This window comes from Lagenorhynchus albirostris, chromosome 14 (genome assembly GCF_949774975.1).
Source record: "Lagenorhynchus albirostris chromosome 14, mLagAlb1.1, whole genome shotgun sequence".
In the NCBI taxonomy this organism is placed as follows: Eukaryota; Metazoa; Chordata; class Mammalia; order Artiodactyla; family Delphinidae; genus Lagenorhynchus; species Lagenorhynchus albirostris.
In genome coordinates this window covers 48,154,617-48,173,731 of record NC_083108.1, presented here as the reverse complement: position 1 = coordinate 48,173,731, position 19,115 = coordinate 48,154,617, and the positions used below count along the sequence as shown (strand labels likewise).

Sequence of the window (19,115 nt, the reverse complement as noted above, 5' to 3'; positions counted from 1 at the left end):
AAAGTCTATGCAAGTTGCTAGGGATGCAAAGTTCCTTAAGGGATTTACAGTCTGGTTGAGTGGCAGGGCTGACAAAAAAACATAAGCATACAAAACTTCAACTACAGGAAATGCTATGGGACTATGATGCATGGGGAGCCTACAGCAGGGATTTCATCAAGTGAAGAAAGTCAACCAGGCTTCCTTGAGGGACAAAGGTCAGGATATGTATTCATTAAAGCAATAAAGGGAGGAACTGAAACTTCCCATTCTCACTTAAGTTGCTTTTATGGAAATTCCTGTCACCTCTCATCTAGGACACTAGGACCTCAAATCAATCTTTACTCCTAAAATACTCATATGCTAATAGAATGTAAACTCCTAAGTAGGGACCATGTCTTATTTTCTTTGAATTTCCAATTCTTAATATAATGCAAGAATATTATAAAAATTCCACAATGTTTACTAAAAAAAAAACTTTATAAAATATTCAATACTAATCTGACATCACTCTGTATACTTAATCACGTTTGTCGGCTGCCTACCACTTAACAGGCTAAAATGAAAAATCTTCAGCAGAATCTTCTCACAAGACTCATTACAAGCTGGTCCTAAATTACTTTCTTGGCTTCATCCCATCACTATTTCTCAGCATCCAATACGCTCACCCCTGCCTCAGCCATAGTGCATTTTCATGATGTCTTTGAAAACTATTTTTCTCTACCTTTGCATGTGTTTTCTTGTTCCACAAAGCATATCTGACCACCATCTTATCCGTCTGGAGAACTCCTTCCTGACTCTTCACAACACCCCTCAAGCATCACTTATTCTGTGATGCTCTCCCCAACTTTCCCAAGCAGTTAGCTGCCTCTCCTCTGAATTTCTGTAACACTCCTTACGTATGAGTTGGTGACGCTAATTCATTTACTTGTTCAATAAATATGTATTGAGCGCCTCCTTCTCTGTCTGTCTAGCACTAGTGTAGGGGCTGGGATGCATCCATGCACTAAGCAAAATGCCTCTCTCACTGAGGAGCTTACATTCTACTTGTAGAAGATCTACAAATGAATGAACATTATGTGTGAAAGATGCTGTGTTTTTTTTTTGTTTGTTTTTTGGGTTTTTTAAAGGCAAGAGAAAAAGGATAGAAAATGATACAGTGAAGGTCTTTCTGAGCAGAAAAAGGAAGGAAGTGGGGGAGTAAGCACTGTAGACATTTGGGATTAGAGAGCTCCAGGCAGAGGGAAAGTGAAGGCCTAGAAGAGAACATGCTTGGCAAGTCCAGGAACTTGCATTGAGGCCAGTGATGGAAGGAAGTGAGTGAGGAGGACAGAGCAGATCTCAGAAGGTGGCAGATGGCCAGAACGAGGCCTTCTGGCTTTTATTCCAGCCAGGAAGCAAAGCCATTGGAGGGTTCCATGCAGGGAACTGACATGAACAGATTCACGTTTGGAAACGATCACTCTGAATGCTGTTATTTAAAATATTGCTGGAGACGCGGGTGCAAGCAGAGGGACCAGTCAGAAAGCCCCTGTCAGAAACCAGGTGAGAGATGATGGGGGCCAGGGTGGTGGCAGTGGAATGATGAGAAGTGGTCAGATTCTGCTATATGTTGTAGGTAGAGCTGACGGAATTTGTTGATGGACTGAATGTGAATGTTGATGGACTGAAAGACAGATCCTCCATCTACCAAAGTATGGACCACAGGAGGGGCAGGCTTGTGAGCAGAAATCAAGAATTCTCTTCTGGACATTCTAAGACACCTTGGAGATCTCATTAGATATTTAAGTGAATGTGCCAAGTAGACAGTTAGACAGGAGTCTGAAATTCAGGGGGCAAGACCGACTGAGTCTAGAGACGTAAAGTTTTGGACTTAGCAAAATTTGGACAATATTCACAGGCATGGGACTAGATGAGCTCGTGCAAGGCAAGCTGCTCAAGCTTTGATGTCCATATGAAGCCCCTACGGATTTGAAAAAATGCAAATTCTTATTCACTAGGTCTGAGTCGGGGCCTGCGGCTCTGCAGTTCCAACAAGCTTCCAGGTGAAGGTGATGCTACTGATCCTGAGACCACACTCTGAGTACAAAGGATCTAAAGGGTGAGTGCAGAAAACAATGCCTGCACCCCAAGACACGCTAACATCTGAAGTCAGAAGGATACAAGACGACAAGCAAAGGGAACTGAGAAGTAAAATCAAAAGAGACTGGCACTCTGGAAAGCAAGTAAAGAAAGTGTTCGGAAGGAAGGAGGAATCAACAACTTTAAGTGCTGGTGAAAGGCCGACAAAGATGCGCACTGAGAGAGGACCACTCAGTTAGGCAGCTGAGTATGTGATGGCGGTGATTTAGTCGAGAGCGGCTGCAGGGGAATCATGAGAATAAACATAAATAGAGGCTGTTCAAGAAAGAATTCTAGAAGAGGAAAGTGATGTGGATCAAAGGTATCTGTATAAGATACAGCATTCTGAAAGATAAGATAGCTGATGGGCATCAGGAATAACTGATTACCTGGGAGAAAGAAGGAGCTACATTAATGTCCTGATGTAAGTCAGAGGCACTGGGATCCCAGGCACATACGGAGGGGCTGGCGTCAGTTAGGGACATAATATTCTTCGATGTAGAGAAAGCAGAATATGCCCACACATGTACACAGCCAGGTGTGTGAGTGGAAACACGAGGAGTTTCTCAGTGATATAAATAATGTCCTCCAATGGAGCAGGACAGAGGATGAAGGTATTAGAAATTTTAAGTGAGAAAAGTATGAAATAAGCATGTAAAAGGAACTGACAAGGGAAATGAAGTAGGACTGCTGGGCAGCAAAAGGGCACCACAGAAATTAAACAGCTGTGGGTCTCAAGCAAGAGCTGCCAGCGTGGCCAGTCACTTGAGGACCGGTGCGGAAGGAGGGGAGGGATGGGCTGGGTGAGCACAGTGCAGGGAGAGAAAGGCAGGGGGGCGATTATATGACAGCCCGCGCCATCTGAGCTGGTAAGGATGGAACAAGGACACGAGCGGAGAGAAACACTGAAAACACGGAGAAGACACTGTGGTTGGTCAAAGAAATGTTGGGATCAGGGTTTTTAAGAGAATGGGTTGAAAGACAGGAGACAGTGGTTAGATTGTGGGATGTATAAAACTGAGATGACGGCGTAGATATAGTCACTGAGAACGGCAAACTCCGGGGGCTGATCTTGGGAGTGAGTAGCTCTGGTGGGCTGGAGGCCCAAACCCTTTTCACGTCACATTGTGCCCATCTTTCCATGCTCAGCCTCTTCCCCTGGACTGGCTACGAAACCCTGATTCAGGGACTGGATCTTCTTTCCCTTGGTAGTGCCATGCCTGGCAAAGCACTGCACACAGTGGGCACTGGGTAAGTGTGTCTGGTTAAGGACATGCTCTCAACACTAGTACAAAATGCACATGGTTTTACAGTGAATTTTTTTTTTTTTGCGGTACACAGGTCTCTCACCGCTGCAGCCTCTCCCGTTGCGGAGCACAGGCTCCGGATGCGCAGGCTCAGCGGCCACGGCTCACGGGCACAGCCGCTCCGCGCCATGTGGGATCCTCCCGGACCAGGGCACGAACCCGTGTCCCCTGCATCGGCAGGCGGACTCTCAACCACTGCGCCACCAGGGAAACCCTGCTGGATAATTTTTTAATGTTATAAACACAAAACGAGAGTAAGAGCCCCTGGCACTACTTAGATTTTCTCCAGAGTGTTGTACCATACTACATACAGAAGGGGTTTAATAACAGCCATACTCTGTGGTACCCAATTTGCTGCACATCATATCAACCAATGAACTTGTTTTGTACTGGGCAACAGAGGAAATACAAAAGTTAAGACAACAAGGTCTCTGTCCTTAAGGGAAATGCAGGGTTTGGGGGAAGATGAGGAACAAAGACACAAAAAGTTATATAACAAGAAAAAGGGCAAGAACAAGGTAGTATGGCTAATCGTCAAAAATAAAATAAAATAAAAAGACCAGAGAAAAAAGTGCTGGGAATACAGAGGAGGGAGAGATCTCCACATCCTAGGCAGGTCCAGACAAGAGTAAAGACTCACAGAAAAGGCCCAGATAAGAACTGTACAGGTTATTTCAAAACTAAACTGTGGAAGAGGACACCAGGCTCGGAAACATAAAGAACAGAGCGCACAGCCTTTACTAAAAGGTCACGGTGCTCTTCGGCTTTCCTGCCAATACCTCTGATCACCTGGGTCAAATCCTGCGTCTTCTATGTGAACTGTCAGCAGAGATGTCATTTCTTTTCTCAACTATTACCAGTTGTATTTATTGGATTAAACATTATTCCACATGGGTCATAACTTCCTACGTTACTCTCCTCCGGACAAAACCAAAGTCGCTATTTTAACACTTTCCATTCTAAAACCTTTGATTTAAAAAGATGTGAGCATCGACTCTTGCAACTGCTGAGAAATGCTAAAGCTGGCTTCAATTTTGTGACATAACGTTCTACTGGTTTTACCAATCTACACTATTGGATTTGTATGCATTATTCATGCACATTTTAACCAAAATAGCATTAAGAGGAAAACCTAGCAAGAAAGGCTTTCTTGCACAACTGATCTCATCATGTTTCTAAAAAGGAAAATGAACAGACAGTAAGAAAGACAACACATTTTGAAGTTTTAAAATTCAAAAGGCAGGAATTTTAGTGAAACTGCTATCTCAGACCAGTGCTAAAGAATAACAGCCATTAAGTTATTTAACTGGTAATAAAACCGGTAACTGGTAAAATAATGCCTTAGGATATCCATAAAGCCAAGCACCTTTAATTTTCTCCCCCTTAGCTACTTTTTCATCCCCCCCCCCACTCTGGGAGCAAGTCTCATACCTCCAGCTTGATCATAAATTCCTCAAGAACAAATTTTATCTTTTAATTACATCTCATCCCAGCTCACTCCTCTGTCACCCACCCCTCCTCTTCCACATAGCATCCAAAGTGGTGCATGCAGACCACGTGAAATTCACAAGTGTTACTGCTTCTTTTGTGCTCTTTACTGAAAACCAATATATTTTTAGGGAGGACAGAAATATCAATGACATTTGTTCAACAACCTGCATTTAACAAGCATTTACAGAGCAACTCTGAGTCTATGTTAAGTACCTCAGGAATATAAATAGATAGGGTCTCTACCATCATAAAGAGACAAGCACAATACAACCAAAGGGCTATGAAAGAGGTGTAAACTGAAGGAACACAAAAGGAGAAACCATTAATTCTGCCTGGGGGAGTGAGGAAAGGCTACCCAGGAGAGCTGATGCTTTAGAGATATTCAAGAGCTTTGGTAGAAGAAGGGGGTGGCATCAAGTGAGGGTGAAATGAAAAGGGCAGAACGATGGAAGGAACATGTGGAAGGCGCTGCTTTATTCCTCCCTGAAGTGGTACCTTCTACATATTTCTGTTCTTTATTTGCCAGCTAAATGGAATTTTTCCACAGAACGAGTTAGCCTCTAGTTTCTCATTAAACCTTTTGCTTTAACACGCATGAAGGTTTAGCCGTTTTCCCAGGAAGTGCTCACTCACAGGTAGTAATATCAGAAATCTCCCTCCATTTAACTATTTCATCCCTTAAGCACACACACCATGAGGACAAGATGTGACGCTTCATTAGATGTAGTTCCTTCTAATCAGGTTACACAATGGAATTGAACCAAATTGTGAGGAAGAATGTTTGCTTTATGGAATTTTATGAAATCTTAACTCATTGAGCATACTGGAAAAAAATTAAATAATCGAAAGATTCCATGGGGCTGGAAAAAAAATACACTACACTGTAGGCTTATATCAAGTTTTGTCTCACCCACTGTATTAGATTTTCATTGATTCTGCTTATCTGAAAAAAATTTTAAAGGGAAATCAGGAAGTCGCATGGACTTAATTTTAAAGGAAGTAAAACAAGTTGTAACTGACTTTAAAAAAGCAGTTTAAGCATTTCGTGAAAATAACTTAGAAATATTTTAAGAGAAGTATCTTTAAAACCCTTTTTCTCACATCTTTTATTTTATTATTAAAAAAATTTTTTTTTTTGGCAGTACGCAGGCCTCTCACTGCTGTGGCTTCTCCCGTTGCGGAGCACAGGCTCTGGACGCGCAGGCTCAGCGGCCATGGCTCACGGGCCCAGCCGCTCCGCGGCACGTGGGATCCTCCCAGACCGGGGCACGAACCCGCGTCCCCTGCATCGGCAGGCGGACTCTCAACCACTGCGCCACCAAGGAAGCCCTCACATCTTTTAAATACTGATATTAGGATAGGCTTGATTTAATCTATTATTCTGATTCAGCAATTAAAAAAAGCTTTAAATGAAATACAGGTTTGTATACTTGTTTTTGTTCTCTCTTACCTCTGACCCAATAGCCTCTGTCACTGCTGCGTTGTGAGGATGGAGGAGGCCCGGTGTGGCTGGAGCCCAGCGAGTGAACGAACAAGGGACAGGCAAGGTGTGGGTCACGTCAGGAGCTTTGAAGGCCCGCTAGGGAGTCTGGATTTTATTCTAGGTGCAGTGAAGAGCCACTGAAGGATCCTAGGCTGGGGAATGTGATGATGTGATTGTCTACAAAGCATCAGTGTGGGTGGTGTATACGGCGTGAACCTCAATAAGGCAAGGCTGGAAGCACAGTGATCAGTTAAGAGGCTGGACAAGAGCGTGTGCAGCGCAGGTGACGGTACTGCGAGCGAACAATGGGCAGCCCCTTAGTGTGCTAGGCACTGTTTTAAGTACAAATATTTATTAGTTTATTCCTCCCAATAATCCTATGACCTACTTGCAGATGAAGAAATGAGGCACTGTAAAGTGAAATCATTTCGCAACGGGTACAGGAATTGGTAGAGCCATCACTTATCAACAGCCTTCCAGCTTCAGCACCTACACTTTTAACCCGCACCCTGTAGTAACAGAACATATTAATAGGTGGATTCAAAGTAGGTCGCGAAGGTAGAATGGACGGACCCCGGTCTGCGTTTCATGGAGGTGGCACGTGAATGCCATGAATTACTCCCAGGTTTACAGCTTTAGGACAGGAAAGAGGTGCCACTTACTAAAATGAAGCAAACTCCAGGAGGAAGATCAAGAATTCATCTTTTCTTTATCCAGCAAACAGCTCAGTATGTAAGTCTCTCACAAGAGGTTAGGGCTGGAGAAATATATTTGGGAACTGCGGTAGTCAGAACAATGGCCCCCAGTGACGGCCGTCCTAGTCTCTGTGGAACCTGTGGATGTGTTACCATCCACAGTAAAAGGACTCTGCAGGTGTGACAGAGTTAAGGCCCCTGACATGGGGAGGTTACCCTGGATTATCTGAGTGGGTCCACTGTGATTGCTATGGTCCTTATAAAAGGGAGGAAGGAAGGTCAGAGTCAGAGCGACTGGAAGATGTCAAACTGCTGGCTGTGAAGGTGGAGGATGGGGCCTTGAGCCAAGGAAGGCAGGTGGTCTCTAGAAGCTAGAAAGGCAAGAAGGCAGATTCTCTCCTAGAGCCTCCGGAGGGAACAAAGACCTGCCAACACCTTGACTGCAGGACTTCCGACCTCCAGAGCTCAGAGAATGAATCTGCATTACTTAAGCCACTACATTTGTGGTAATCTGGTATGGCAGCGATAGGATACTATTACAGGAATTTTAAGTTAGCATTTAAGATAATGTGGTATTGAAAGAGTTAGGTGAGGGAGCTTAAGAGGTACAAACTTCCAGATGCCTAGACTTACGGTGATCATTTTTAAATGTACAGAAATATTGAATAACTATGTTGTGTAACAGGAACTAACGTACGGTTACAGGTCAATAATACTTCAAAAACAAATTTAAAAAACCCACAGAAAAAGATGAGATTTTTGGTTACCAGAGGTGGGGAGTGGGGGGAGGGGGAATGGATGAAGGTAGTCTCAAAAGGTACAAACTTCCAGTTATAAGATAAATAAGTACTAGGGATGTAATGTATAACATGGTAAACATAATCAACACTGCTGTATGTTGTAATACATGAAAGTTAAGAAAGTTAAATCCTAAGAAGTCTCATCACAAGGAAAAAAACTTTTTCTATTTCTTTGATTTTGTATCTATATGAGATGATGGATGTTCACTGAACTTCTTGTGACAATCATTTCACGATGTACGTAAGTCACATCATTATGCTGTATACCTTAAACTTATACAGTGCTGTAAGTCAATTATTTCTCAATAAAATTGGGAGGAAAAAAAAAAGAAACTGTAGATGAAAGAAGCAATAACTAAACAAAAGTTCTGGAGAAGGCACAAGGAGATGGGTATCGAACAAATCAGGAGGGAATGGTCTTAATGAAAAGGGGACACTTCTTTTGTAACAGAAGAGAAAGAGGAAAGGGAATGGAGGTTAACGTGTAGACTGTAGTGAGAAGATGAAGTCATTCCCAAATGAAGGCTTTTATGATCTCAGTGAATTACGTGGCTAGGTCATCAGCAGGGCAACACTTCAACCTTGGGCATCTGATTCGTAATTTTAATACAGTTTTACACTGGACCAAATGATTCCCAAGATTTGTAGTAGGAAATAGTAGGAGTGGCCAAAGAAAAGCTACTATGTTCAGGCAAATATAATAGAACTCAGGTGGGTCACTCAGGGCAGGGATGAGTAAACTCAAGGCACCTGTCCTTCTAGCTCCTTATCTCCAGCCACGGTGGAACACGCTGACTAAGCTAGGCACTGGACTCAGCCTCGGGATCCTTCTCAACACAGCAACCCATCAAGCAGGCAGTACTGACTGCAACCCAATCTGAACTGGCACTTGAGATGAAATTCATTTGCCAATCCTGACCCAGGGACTGTAGTTCTTCTTATCGCCTTCTCCCAGAGGAGACGACTATGGAAATAAATGTGAAAATATGACTGAGAAGTAGAAAGATGACAGTAGCCGCTAAATGTCTATCAAGAAGAGAATAACTAAGAAAACTCTACTAAATCACATCATTGACTTTTATGCAACCTTTAAAAAGAATGAGCTAGAGTTGTAACACTGATGGGAAAGATTTCCAAGATACACTGTTACATGAAAAAGCAGATCTAGAACAATTATACAGCTACTTCCATTCATGATTCTTTAAAAACCCCATACGTACACATGCATATATCCATGCGAATGCTTTAAAAAGGTCTGGAAGAGAATCTATCAAGCTGTTAATAAGAATCTCTGAGGAAGAGTGCACAATTAGGGTAAGGGATGAAGGGAAAATTTCACTGGGCACTATACATACTTTTACATTGAATTATTTATAACAAATACCTTTTTTAAAATAAAAATTAAATTTTTCCTTTGTTTTTTAAAAGGACAGCAAAGATGAGCAGCTGAAGTGTCTAGGTTCTTTTACATTCGGACCTCTTTGCATTTAATCCAATAATCTGTCTGGCAGCTTTCCTTTTTGGATGCCCCAAACAGAAGGAATACAGGCGGTAACAGGACTGGACATGGCAGAGAGTAGATGTGAAGAAATGTCAGTAGCCTCAAGTGTCCTTCACCCTCTCCTCCCTCCTCCGTCAATCAGGTTAAATGCTTCCTTTACCTCTGCCACTCATTCCACTGCTTTCACATCCGGTCTCTACATTCTCTTCTCAACCTGACTCACTATTTTCACAAATACCACATCTAACTGCTATCATCATAGTCATTACAATCCTTTCTCTAATTATTCCCAAATCTGGCTATTAGAATTAGCTTTTCCGCTTCTTTTGATCATGTCACACTTCTAAAATTAATGTTCCTATGTGCTGTTTATCTTCTATAATGAATCTCTTCTCTGTATATCCACCAACATCATTTTCCTTGTCCTGTATCATCACACCATTTTAACTTTCTTAACCTAATCTTCTTTAGTTCTCATTTCTACAACCTCTCACTGTGCTTCTTTCCCTTTCCTATCATTAATTTGACCCTTTAACTCCATATCCACTGAGGTCTCCTGCTTCCATGGTCAAGTTTTGTGAGACCCATCAATTGTATATGTTCATCTACTTAGATAAGCACTTAATTTCTTCGCATAAAAGAATTGTTTTCCATCTCGCTGATCTCCAACCACCCGCTCCCAGGCTTCCTTCCATGACCCCACCCACATCTACCTCAAAATTCTGAAGGAAGTTCCTAAAAAGTCAAAACTACTTAGCAGTACCTCCTCTCAAAAGTCATTCTCACCTCTCCACACACATCTCCCATTTTTTGAACACGTGGTACCTGTCAGGCACTGTCCCAAACACTACTTACACATGTGAACCCACTTAATCCTGACTCAACCCACTGAAATGGAAACTATAATTATCCCCATTTTAAATATGTGAGAGCTGAGAACCAGGAAGGTCATGGAACTTGCCCACGGTCACACAGCTGACCAGCGTCAGGGGCAGGATTCCAATTCAGGGAATCTGACTCTGGAGTCCCTGCTCGCTGCCAGTATGCTACGTCGCTCTGAGGCCTGTATCTCTGAGGCCAAGTTAAGCTCTTCCTTTTCTCTGTTTCAGCTACACCGAGGTCTCACCTCTCCTTTGGCACACAGCATACCATACTGTAGCCAACTCTTCTTATGTGTGTCCTTCACTCTTCGACCTCTCTGAGAACAGAAACTATCCATCTCTCTACCCTTTAACATATAATAGCACCTTGCACCAGGAGGTATTTAACAGTCATCAAATAAAGGAACAAACCAGATTCACAGCACTCTGGCCCCAGCACAGCATACGCTGTCAACAAAGGCAGACTCAGTGATGACTTTCATTTCAAACTTTTGGGCTTCTGCCTTGATAATGTCACACAAAAAGTAGGTCATCTGGGGAGCTGAAGTGATACATTTCCATCTGTTTATTTCAGGAAACTCAAGGTGACATCCACCCTAAGAAGACATTTAGATGGTCAACTGTGAATTACCAACAACACAGACGGCAGGGTCCTAGAATTACCTGACAGTGCATCATAGAACTCGTCCTCACTAAGGATGCTGAGAGGTGGGGAGCCTTTAACCAGAGACTGCTCTAATTCATGATGTTCAGTGGCTAGAGTCGCCAGCGCTTCTGACAAAATTTTGTTTTTTTCTTGTTCCTGTTCCAATTTAAAATTCCTCACCTGGAAGAAAACAGATATACAAAAAAGACTTCAGAGTGACAGGAGATATAGACTTACTCAAAAGGTTATGAAAATTATTCACTTCAGATCCACTTCAATTGCAACATCAGGAATGAAAACAGTCGTGCTACATACACATGGATGGATGAGCAAAATTACTAAGCTAGTTCTGTTCTTCCCATGGGGTCTTTTCTCACAACACTGCCAGCTAATGAAAATAGATTAAGAACTAGCAAACAAATTCAGCTCAAATGATCAGGATCCTAGTATAAGGGCATTAGCCAATTTGGAAATCATATAAAAATTTTAATAGAGAATATTTCATTCAACATTAATCATGAAATTAAGAAACCAGTTTTTGAACAAAATAAAGAATTGAAACCATTGTAAATATTAAAATGTGTACCACATCAAAGCATAAGACATAATCCTCCAGTTCACCTCCAAAATAGTTGGTATATCAAATGAGGGGAAACAAGAGGCCAGGTAATGACATTTTAATTGCCATTTTTCAATTACATATTTTGATTCTGGTTCCATATTTTACCTTGAATCTAGTGTGCAAAATAAATAATAGATTACAGAGAAAGCAAAGCCTTAATCCTTTGAAGATACAATCTGTTCTTCCTATCTAATTCAATAGCATCTGAATTTGCAGTTAACTAAAACCATATAAAATGTAAGTAACCTAACTCTCATGTAAAACAGCAGGTACTAGATTTGGTATGAACAGTTTCACCTATCCTCGTATCAGAACTCTGAAAACCACAACTATTCCGTTATCTCCCTCAACTTCTAGAGCCCATGCGGCGCTTCAGGCAGCAGCCTGAGGAGCTAGTAATCTCAGAAGTTTCCTGGGCCTGCTTCCTCACCTACAAAACTGGGATTCTGCTGCTGTCGAATAATCTAATTGGTGGCTTCAACACAATGGTCTTCAAATTAAATAACAAACAAAAAAACTCTAGCAGCTCAACCTATTTCTCAAATGTAATCTCAACACATAAAACAGATGTTTCAGGAAGCAGAACTGCACAGGATGATGCCAGGTCTGGGTCAGGAGCCTCTTTGACTTTCCCCTCCAGGCCCAAAGCCAGGGGCTGTTCCAACAATTTGAAAGGCACTAGATGGGGTGACCTCTGAAACCTCCTCCTGGTCAAAACATCTGCTCCTGGGTCTTGGAGCTGGCGAATCTCTCACCGCTGCTCCCAGCTGCTCTCTGCTGAACCTCGCCTCCCACTTCCTGGCATCCCTCTCAGTCTCCTCCCCTTGGTCCCAAGGATGCAGCAGCTCCCTCTACGTTCTGACTTCACAGCCATGCGTTAGGTACAACACTCCAAGAATCCCGGATATGACTTAAAATACAGTTCTACCAAAATGCTAAGTTTGTAACAAAAATAGGGCTAAACCTTCATTATCTTGGGAACAGTTCCAGTCCTCAGGGCATCTTAGTATTTACTATCACTACAGTAACGAGGTTATTCTTATTAGAACTGCAATAATGAAATAAAAATTGCAATAAATGGTAAGCACTAATGAGCAGAAAAGACATGCAAAACAGAAAAAAATTCAATATTTATATAATTATTATTTTTAAGGAATTGCAAATATTCCTATAATCTAAAATTTTATCTCCAAGGAGGAAATACTTTTACTATGGCTGAAGTCAACCTAGACCAAAAAAAACAAAACAAAACTGTTCTTCCTCCACTTGATATGTTAAACAACTCACTTACCTATAAACAAGGCCTACAAAATTCACCACAATATCCAAAATGAACCCTTCTTTGAATGGAAAAGATCAGCACTGCTGTAGATTCCAAAAACACCACTGCAGGAAGATCCGAACTCTTTTACACCTGCCCACGCCTCTCCTTTTAGCTTTATTCTTTTTTAGCTGTTCAAGTATCAAAATGCAAATGTGCTGTTGACACTGTACCTTTCCATGTAAGAATCAACTAAATTATGTCTTCTGGTTAACAAATACATAAGTTTCAGTACCTAAATTCATCTCGATTTCAGAAAAGTGGCAAAACAAATGATCGAGGCCCCAAAATATCGAGTTCCCTCAACAAAACCATACACAAAATCCTGAGCCTTTATCCATTTAAAGTAAGCATCCCTGCAGTTCTGCCACCTTGACATCTGTTCTCACTTGCTCTTCAGAGAAGGAGGGAAAGGGGTGGGAGCAGAAGGGAGAGAAGAGGCTCTACCTACAGTTCTGGTTTTCACCTTGTTTTTATCTGTCAGTTGATCTGAGGGCACTTGTATTAATTTCAAGCATAACAGGATCTTCTGTACTGAAGGTACCTTGCCCTCAAACTTCCCACCAAATGGCAATACCTCCCCATCCTGTAAAGTGATGTAGCTGAGAGTAGGTGTGTCACAAAAACTGCACTAGTAAAGCGCTCTCTTGTTGCTTTAAAGAAGCATCTAAGAACATACTTAACTGCAGTGGATGCTTTTTGGTCAATTAAATCAATCAACTGGAACAGTGTCATTCCAAATCTATTACAATCTCAGTATTTCAGAAACACTTAGGGGATATCCTGTACTGGAACTACTTAGTTTAGTGTAGAACTACTCATCAAGTGATACAGAGTACAAGTTCTGCATAAGGAGCTTATGGGATGCTACTGCTGTCGAATAATCTAATTGGTGGCTTCAACACAGTGGTCTTCAAATTAAAAAACAAACAAACGGAAGAACTCTAGCAGCGCCACCTATTTCTCAATAGGTTCTTAGATAACTTATGCATAAAATCTTCACCTTACTTTTCAACTCTGTCTCTGAATTCTCATCTGCCAGCTTAGAAGTTATGTTGGAACAGAAACAGTACCTTTATGCAATCCCTCTCTGAAATTCCAGGCACAGTGCTTCACTTTTCTGTGTATCAGCACTTGCACTGATACATGCATATGACTATGGTTTTTTAAATCCTCAAACTATAACTACCCTAGTTTTTATTAAGGGAACAAAGAACTTCCTTCCTTCACAAAATCAGTGAAGCCCAGCACGTGTCTGTAATTACATTAGGCCATTTCTAGCATGGGGTCTGTGAATTCTTCAAACTCACATATAAAATCTATGCCCTCAGCCACTCTGCCACAACAAAAATCAACATATAACCAAGTAAACATAAATGCCAACCTTTTTATTAGGAACAACTTAAGGACTGAACCATCACATATTTAATAGTTACACATTATTAATTATTCTTAATAGACACATTGCTCTGTGTCTGTGGCCCCTTAAGACTAATGCAAATTCAAGCCTTTCCAGTAATCTCCTCGCATCACTTCAACATAACCCCCTTTCATCTTACTACATTTCATGCTGGTGGGTGAAATGCACGGTGAATACTTCCAAAGTGTTCTTCACTCTGTCAGTGAATGGATGCCAGCAAAAGAATTCAGCGTCTTAAAAAGTCTCGTGCTAGCCAGTAAATACACACTGCATCGGCTCTCTCCTTCTATAATGCACCCTGTTACTTACCTATGTTTCTGAGAGGTTAAATCAGGCAGAGACAATGATGAAATCTGGCAAAGACACACCACTAAGCAGGAGTAAGTGATTAGTATTCAGAGAACACTGTGGCCAATTATCCAATTACAGGTTACGTGACATTCTGGCCCTGATGATCAATCTAGTTAAGCTCTTTCAACTGGCTACACTCTGGTCAGTTCAACAGCATTAGTCTTTCTCCTTTCTTCTTTGTTACTGGATGTGTGGCTATAACAAAGGACATATTGGCTTATGACCAAAATACTACATCTTGAATTTAAAAACATCTAATTTTATTTCTTAGATAAGGAATTGCATTGGCACTTATTTCCGTGAGGACCAACAATATGCTGCCTTATCCCTGCTACTGCCACACAGCTGTTGCAAAGTGGTCCTGGTCATTTACAGCTGGTAAGGGCTCTTCTGCTCGTTGAGGACGACAGCACTACTCTGGGCGGGGCAGCTCTCACGTGAATGCAAGCAGACATTATTCCAGGTTCACAGCCAGGCTGAATCACACTCTCACCCCCAGGGTGCAGGACCATCAAGATCTGATCCCATGTCTCAGGCACCATCAAGTACGGAAACATATCCTCATGAATGGATAGTATACATTTGCTTTGTTTTACAGATTTACAAAGCACCCTTGCACACATTAACTTTTAGGGTTTCGCTGACTCTAATGCCCTTCTTCTATGCCATCCCATCAATGCCTTTTCAACACATTTCCTTATGTTCCTGAAGCCTTTTCTTTCAGTCCTTCCTCTCACTAAGAAAGACACTTACTTAACTATAAACAAGCCTCAGTGACCAAGCATATTTGTCTGATAGGAGGAAATGGAGATGAGGTAGGATGTGCAAGGAGGCTGTGGTGGGGAGGGGAACTGCAGAGAGCTTGCAGACCACTGTAGGAGTTCTGGCTTTGACTGTGACTGACAAGAGGAGCCACTGCATGGTTCTGAGCAGAGAAGTAACATTATTTGATTTACATTTTAACACAATGTCTTTGACTGATAAGCTGAAGAAGAGACCTGGGGGGGAAGGTCAAGCTTAGAATCAAAAAGATCCCTAAGAGGCTACTGCAACAATCCAGGTAAGAGATGGGTAATAGCAATGGAGGTGATGACATGTAGTCAGATTCTGGATGTATTCTGAAGGCACATCTATGGGACGTGAGAGAAGAATCAAGGATGACTCCATAGTTTTGCCCTGAGCAACTAAAGATAGCGTCATCATTACCCAACGCAGGAAGACTGCAGGACCAGGACAATCAGGAACTCATACATGAGAGTTACCATGAGACGTTCATGCAGGTGTCATGTAGACAATTAGATAACCAAATCAGGTCTTCAGGAAAGAGGTCCAGCTAGAGATATAACTCTGGGAGTCCTTTGCAAATAGATTATGTTTTAAGCTCTAAGACTAGACAGAATCACTAAGGGAGAAAGTGAGACAGACACAGGAAGAAATCCAAGGACTGAGATTTCCTTCTGATGGGAGAGACAAGAAAGAACCAGCAAAGGAAACAAAAAAAGAGGAGAGACAGAAGGAAACTCAGAAGTGTGTGGTATTCTGGAAGCCTAAACGAAGTACTTGAAGGAGGAACGAGTGATTAAATATGTCAAACACTGATGATGGATCAAATGATACGAGAACTAAGAAAAGCCCTCTGGATTTAGTGATGAGGTCAATGGTGACCTTGACAAGGAAAGGCTCAGTGGAGCGTTAAGAGAATGCTGAAGGCAAAGGCATGACGGGAGTGGGTGAGTAGAAATGAGAGAAGGAAACTTGGAAAGGGCAAGTACAGCCTATTCTTTGTGCTAAAAAGGAAAGGAGAAAATTGGGGCAATTGCTGGAAGGGGGTGTGGGGGTCAGTAGGTTTTATTATGAAAGACAACCCAGCATGTTTCTACATTGACGGGAAAGATTCAACAGAGAGGAAGTTAGTGATGTAGGAGTGCAAGGAGAGAACTGCTGGAATGATGTTCTTGAACTTGCAGTGAAAGGATGGGCTCTAATCCACACAGTTGGCCTTCGCTAAGGGCACGGACAGCTCATCCTTAGCTGCAGGAGAAAGAGCAGCATGTACGTGCCCAGACGCAGATAGGCAGGTATGTGTAACCAAGTTTTCTTCTAGTTGCTCCTTTTGTCTCAGTGCATATAAGAACTAGAAAGAATAGGAAACAGAGGTCTTCAACCTATAGGTCCCGGCATGTGATGTGTAAGAAGCTACCAGTCTCTGTAACGTTATACACAGCATTGAAAAGCTTGCCCTGAGATTTCAAATGAGATCATATCCAAGGCCCTCCAAAGCCTCGTTCACACTAATCTGGTCAACCCAACACAAGGCAGCTGTTCCAGAATTTTCCCTTTGCTCATAATAGACTGTGGCTTGCTCCTGGCACCGTTTAAAAAAATGCCCCTTTCTTACCGGCACTGCCATCTTCCTCAATCTGGCTCAAGCCAGTAGAAAAGGAAACCCCACTGGGAATTACCTCTATACTTCTCTGTCCCTCCGCTCTGCCTTGGGAATGAAGGTGGGGGTGTTACCTGCTTGTTGACTTACTGACATACTCTAAGTAAAATGACCTCAATGGAGCTTGTTAAACTGCAGTTTCTGCTAATAATCTGTTAAATCAATTACTCCCAGATGTATCTTCAGACATTTTAAGTCAAGGAGGAATTTGGGGGTAACTGCCTATTCCCATATCTAGGACAGAGCCCAATAGATAGTCACTTAAGAAACATGGTAAATAAACGGAGAGTTTAAAAAGCAAGGGCTAGTGATTCTTAGAAGAATCAATATAAACCCAGACTATCTGATAGCTATTTTTGTCAGTCTGATTTGAAAATAACCTCCCACAGAGGGAGGAATTGGGAGACTGGGATTGACACATACACATTATTGATACTATGTATAAAATAGACAACGGATGGGAACGTTCTGTATAGCACAGAGAACTCTACCTAATGCAGTGTGGTAACCTAAATGGGAGGGAAGTCCAAAAGGGAGGGGATATCTGTATGTGTATGGCTGACTCATTTTGTTGTGCAGTGGAGGCTAACACAACATTGTAAAGCAACCATACTCCAATAAAAATTAATTAAAAAATAAAATAACCTCCCATAGAAATAAAATCAATGGGAGAATAATGCTACATACAAACAACAATGCGACTAAGTTGCGGTTTTACATTTTTTTAAAAAAAGAAGCAGAAAAGAGAAATATGTCTTCTGAAACAAAAGTACCATTCACTTCCATGGTATGCTACCAGCAGTAGATTCAATACACATGAAGTCCACTCCCTTGCTCAACGGTTCTGGCATTTGAAATAACTTGGTACAAGTAAGATCTCATAATAATTTTCTCTTTCAATTACAAAGCTGAATCAGTTGACACTGGCTGTAACAGTCACGTAAGGAACAACTACAATAAAGTGCAACTTCCATAACTATGTACATTTTACATTCCGGAAGTGAGCACTTACAGAATTATATTCCTAAGAGCACTACTACATCAATGTATAATCTCCAAATTATTCTAGATTATAGTATAATGCATTAAAAATTTCAAAAGGTTTTTAGGTATCACATAAATTACAGAACAGGATGTTAAACTGCCACGTAATAGTATATATTAAACTGTGGCAAACAAATTTCAATATAATGTAAAAAATCAGTGTTGGCTATATGAAAATGGTAAAATTCCAAATCAACCTACTCAATAAAGATTCTGAAATTTTAAAAAGTCTATTCTTTTAATCATGTCTCAAACTCCCGATTAAATAGCTGTTCATGACTGTATTCCCTAAGTGCCTGGAATGGTTGCATATGACATGCTCAATAGTAAGTCTTGAAAAAGAATTTTAAAATGAAGAACATTCCGGTGTATAGTAATAGGAGAGATAGAGGGGGACTGAAGCAATGCAAAATAACTTTTTTGATAAAATCTCTTTAACCAGTATTAACAAGTATTTCACAGTTTATCCCAGAACTAATAATTTAAGTGCACGACCCTGAGCAAAAATGTTGCTTAAAATCTCACTATTCTTAACTTTAGTATGAGAGTTCATCTAGCAAAACAACAGGGCTTAACTTCCTAAGCATTTGTGTAAACAATGGTTCTGCTTGCACAGGGCTGTTTGTCTATGACTGATAAAGTATATGCATAGCACTTTACATTTTAAAAGGTACTTTTACATACTGTTCATTAAATCTTCCTAACCGCCCTATGAGGCAGGCATATATGTAGATCATAAAGTTTAAGTAACTTGACAAAGGTTAGGAGAAGAATAAAAAACTGAAACCAAGATCTTTTAACGCCAAAGCCCACAAGCTTTCCAACCCATGGTGTTGCCAATAACCATAAGACCCTAAACACAGTCGATGGCAATCCACGATCAGGAATTTTAGAAGCAGAGGGTCTCACTGTTCGGGAGAATGGGGTTACTAGACTGATGGACCAGATAAATAAGGGAGGGCAGGCAGTTACCTGGACTACAGCAAAGCACTTGTTAAAACCATCCCTTG

General features: G+C 41.4%; 1 protein-coding gene across 1 annotated transcript in view; it reads right to left on the bottom strand.

Annotated features, from left to right (window-relative positions):
- Positions 1-19,115, bottom strand: part of OSBPL1A (oxysterol binding protein like 1A) — a 208,454-nt gene that overhangs the window by 78,040 nt on the left and 111,299 nt on the right. The window contains exon 18 of the mRNA XM_060170508.1: positions 10,922-11,084. Coding sequence (XP_060026491.1) covers positions 10,922-11,084 — 163 coding nt within the window. The remainder of the gene's footprint in view (positions 1-10,921; positions 11,085-19,115) is intronic.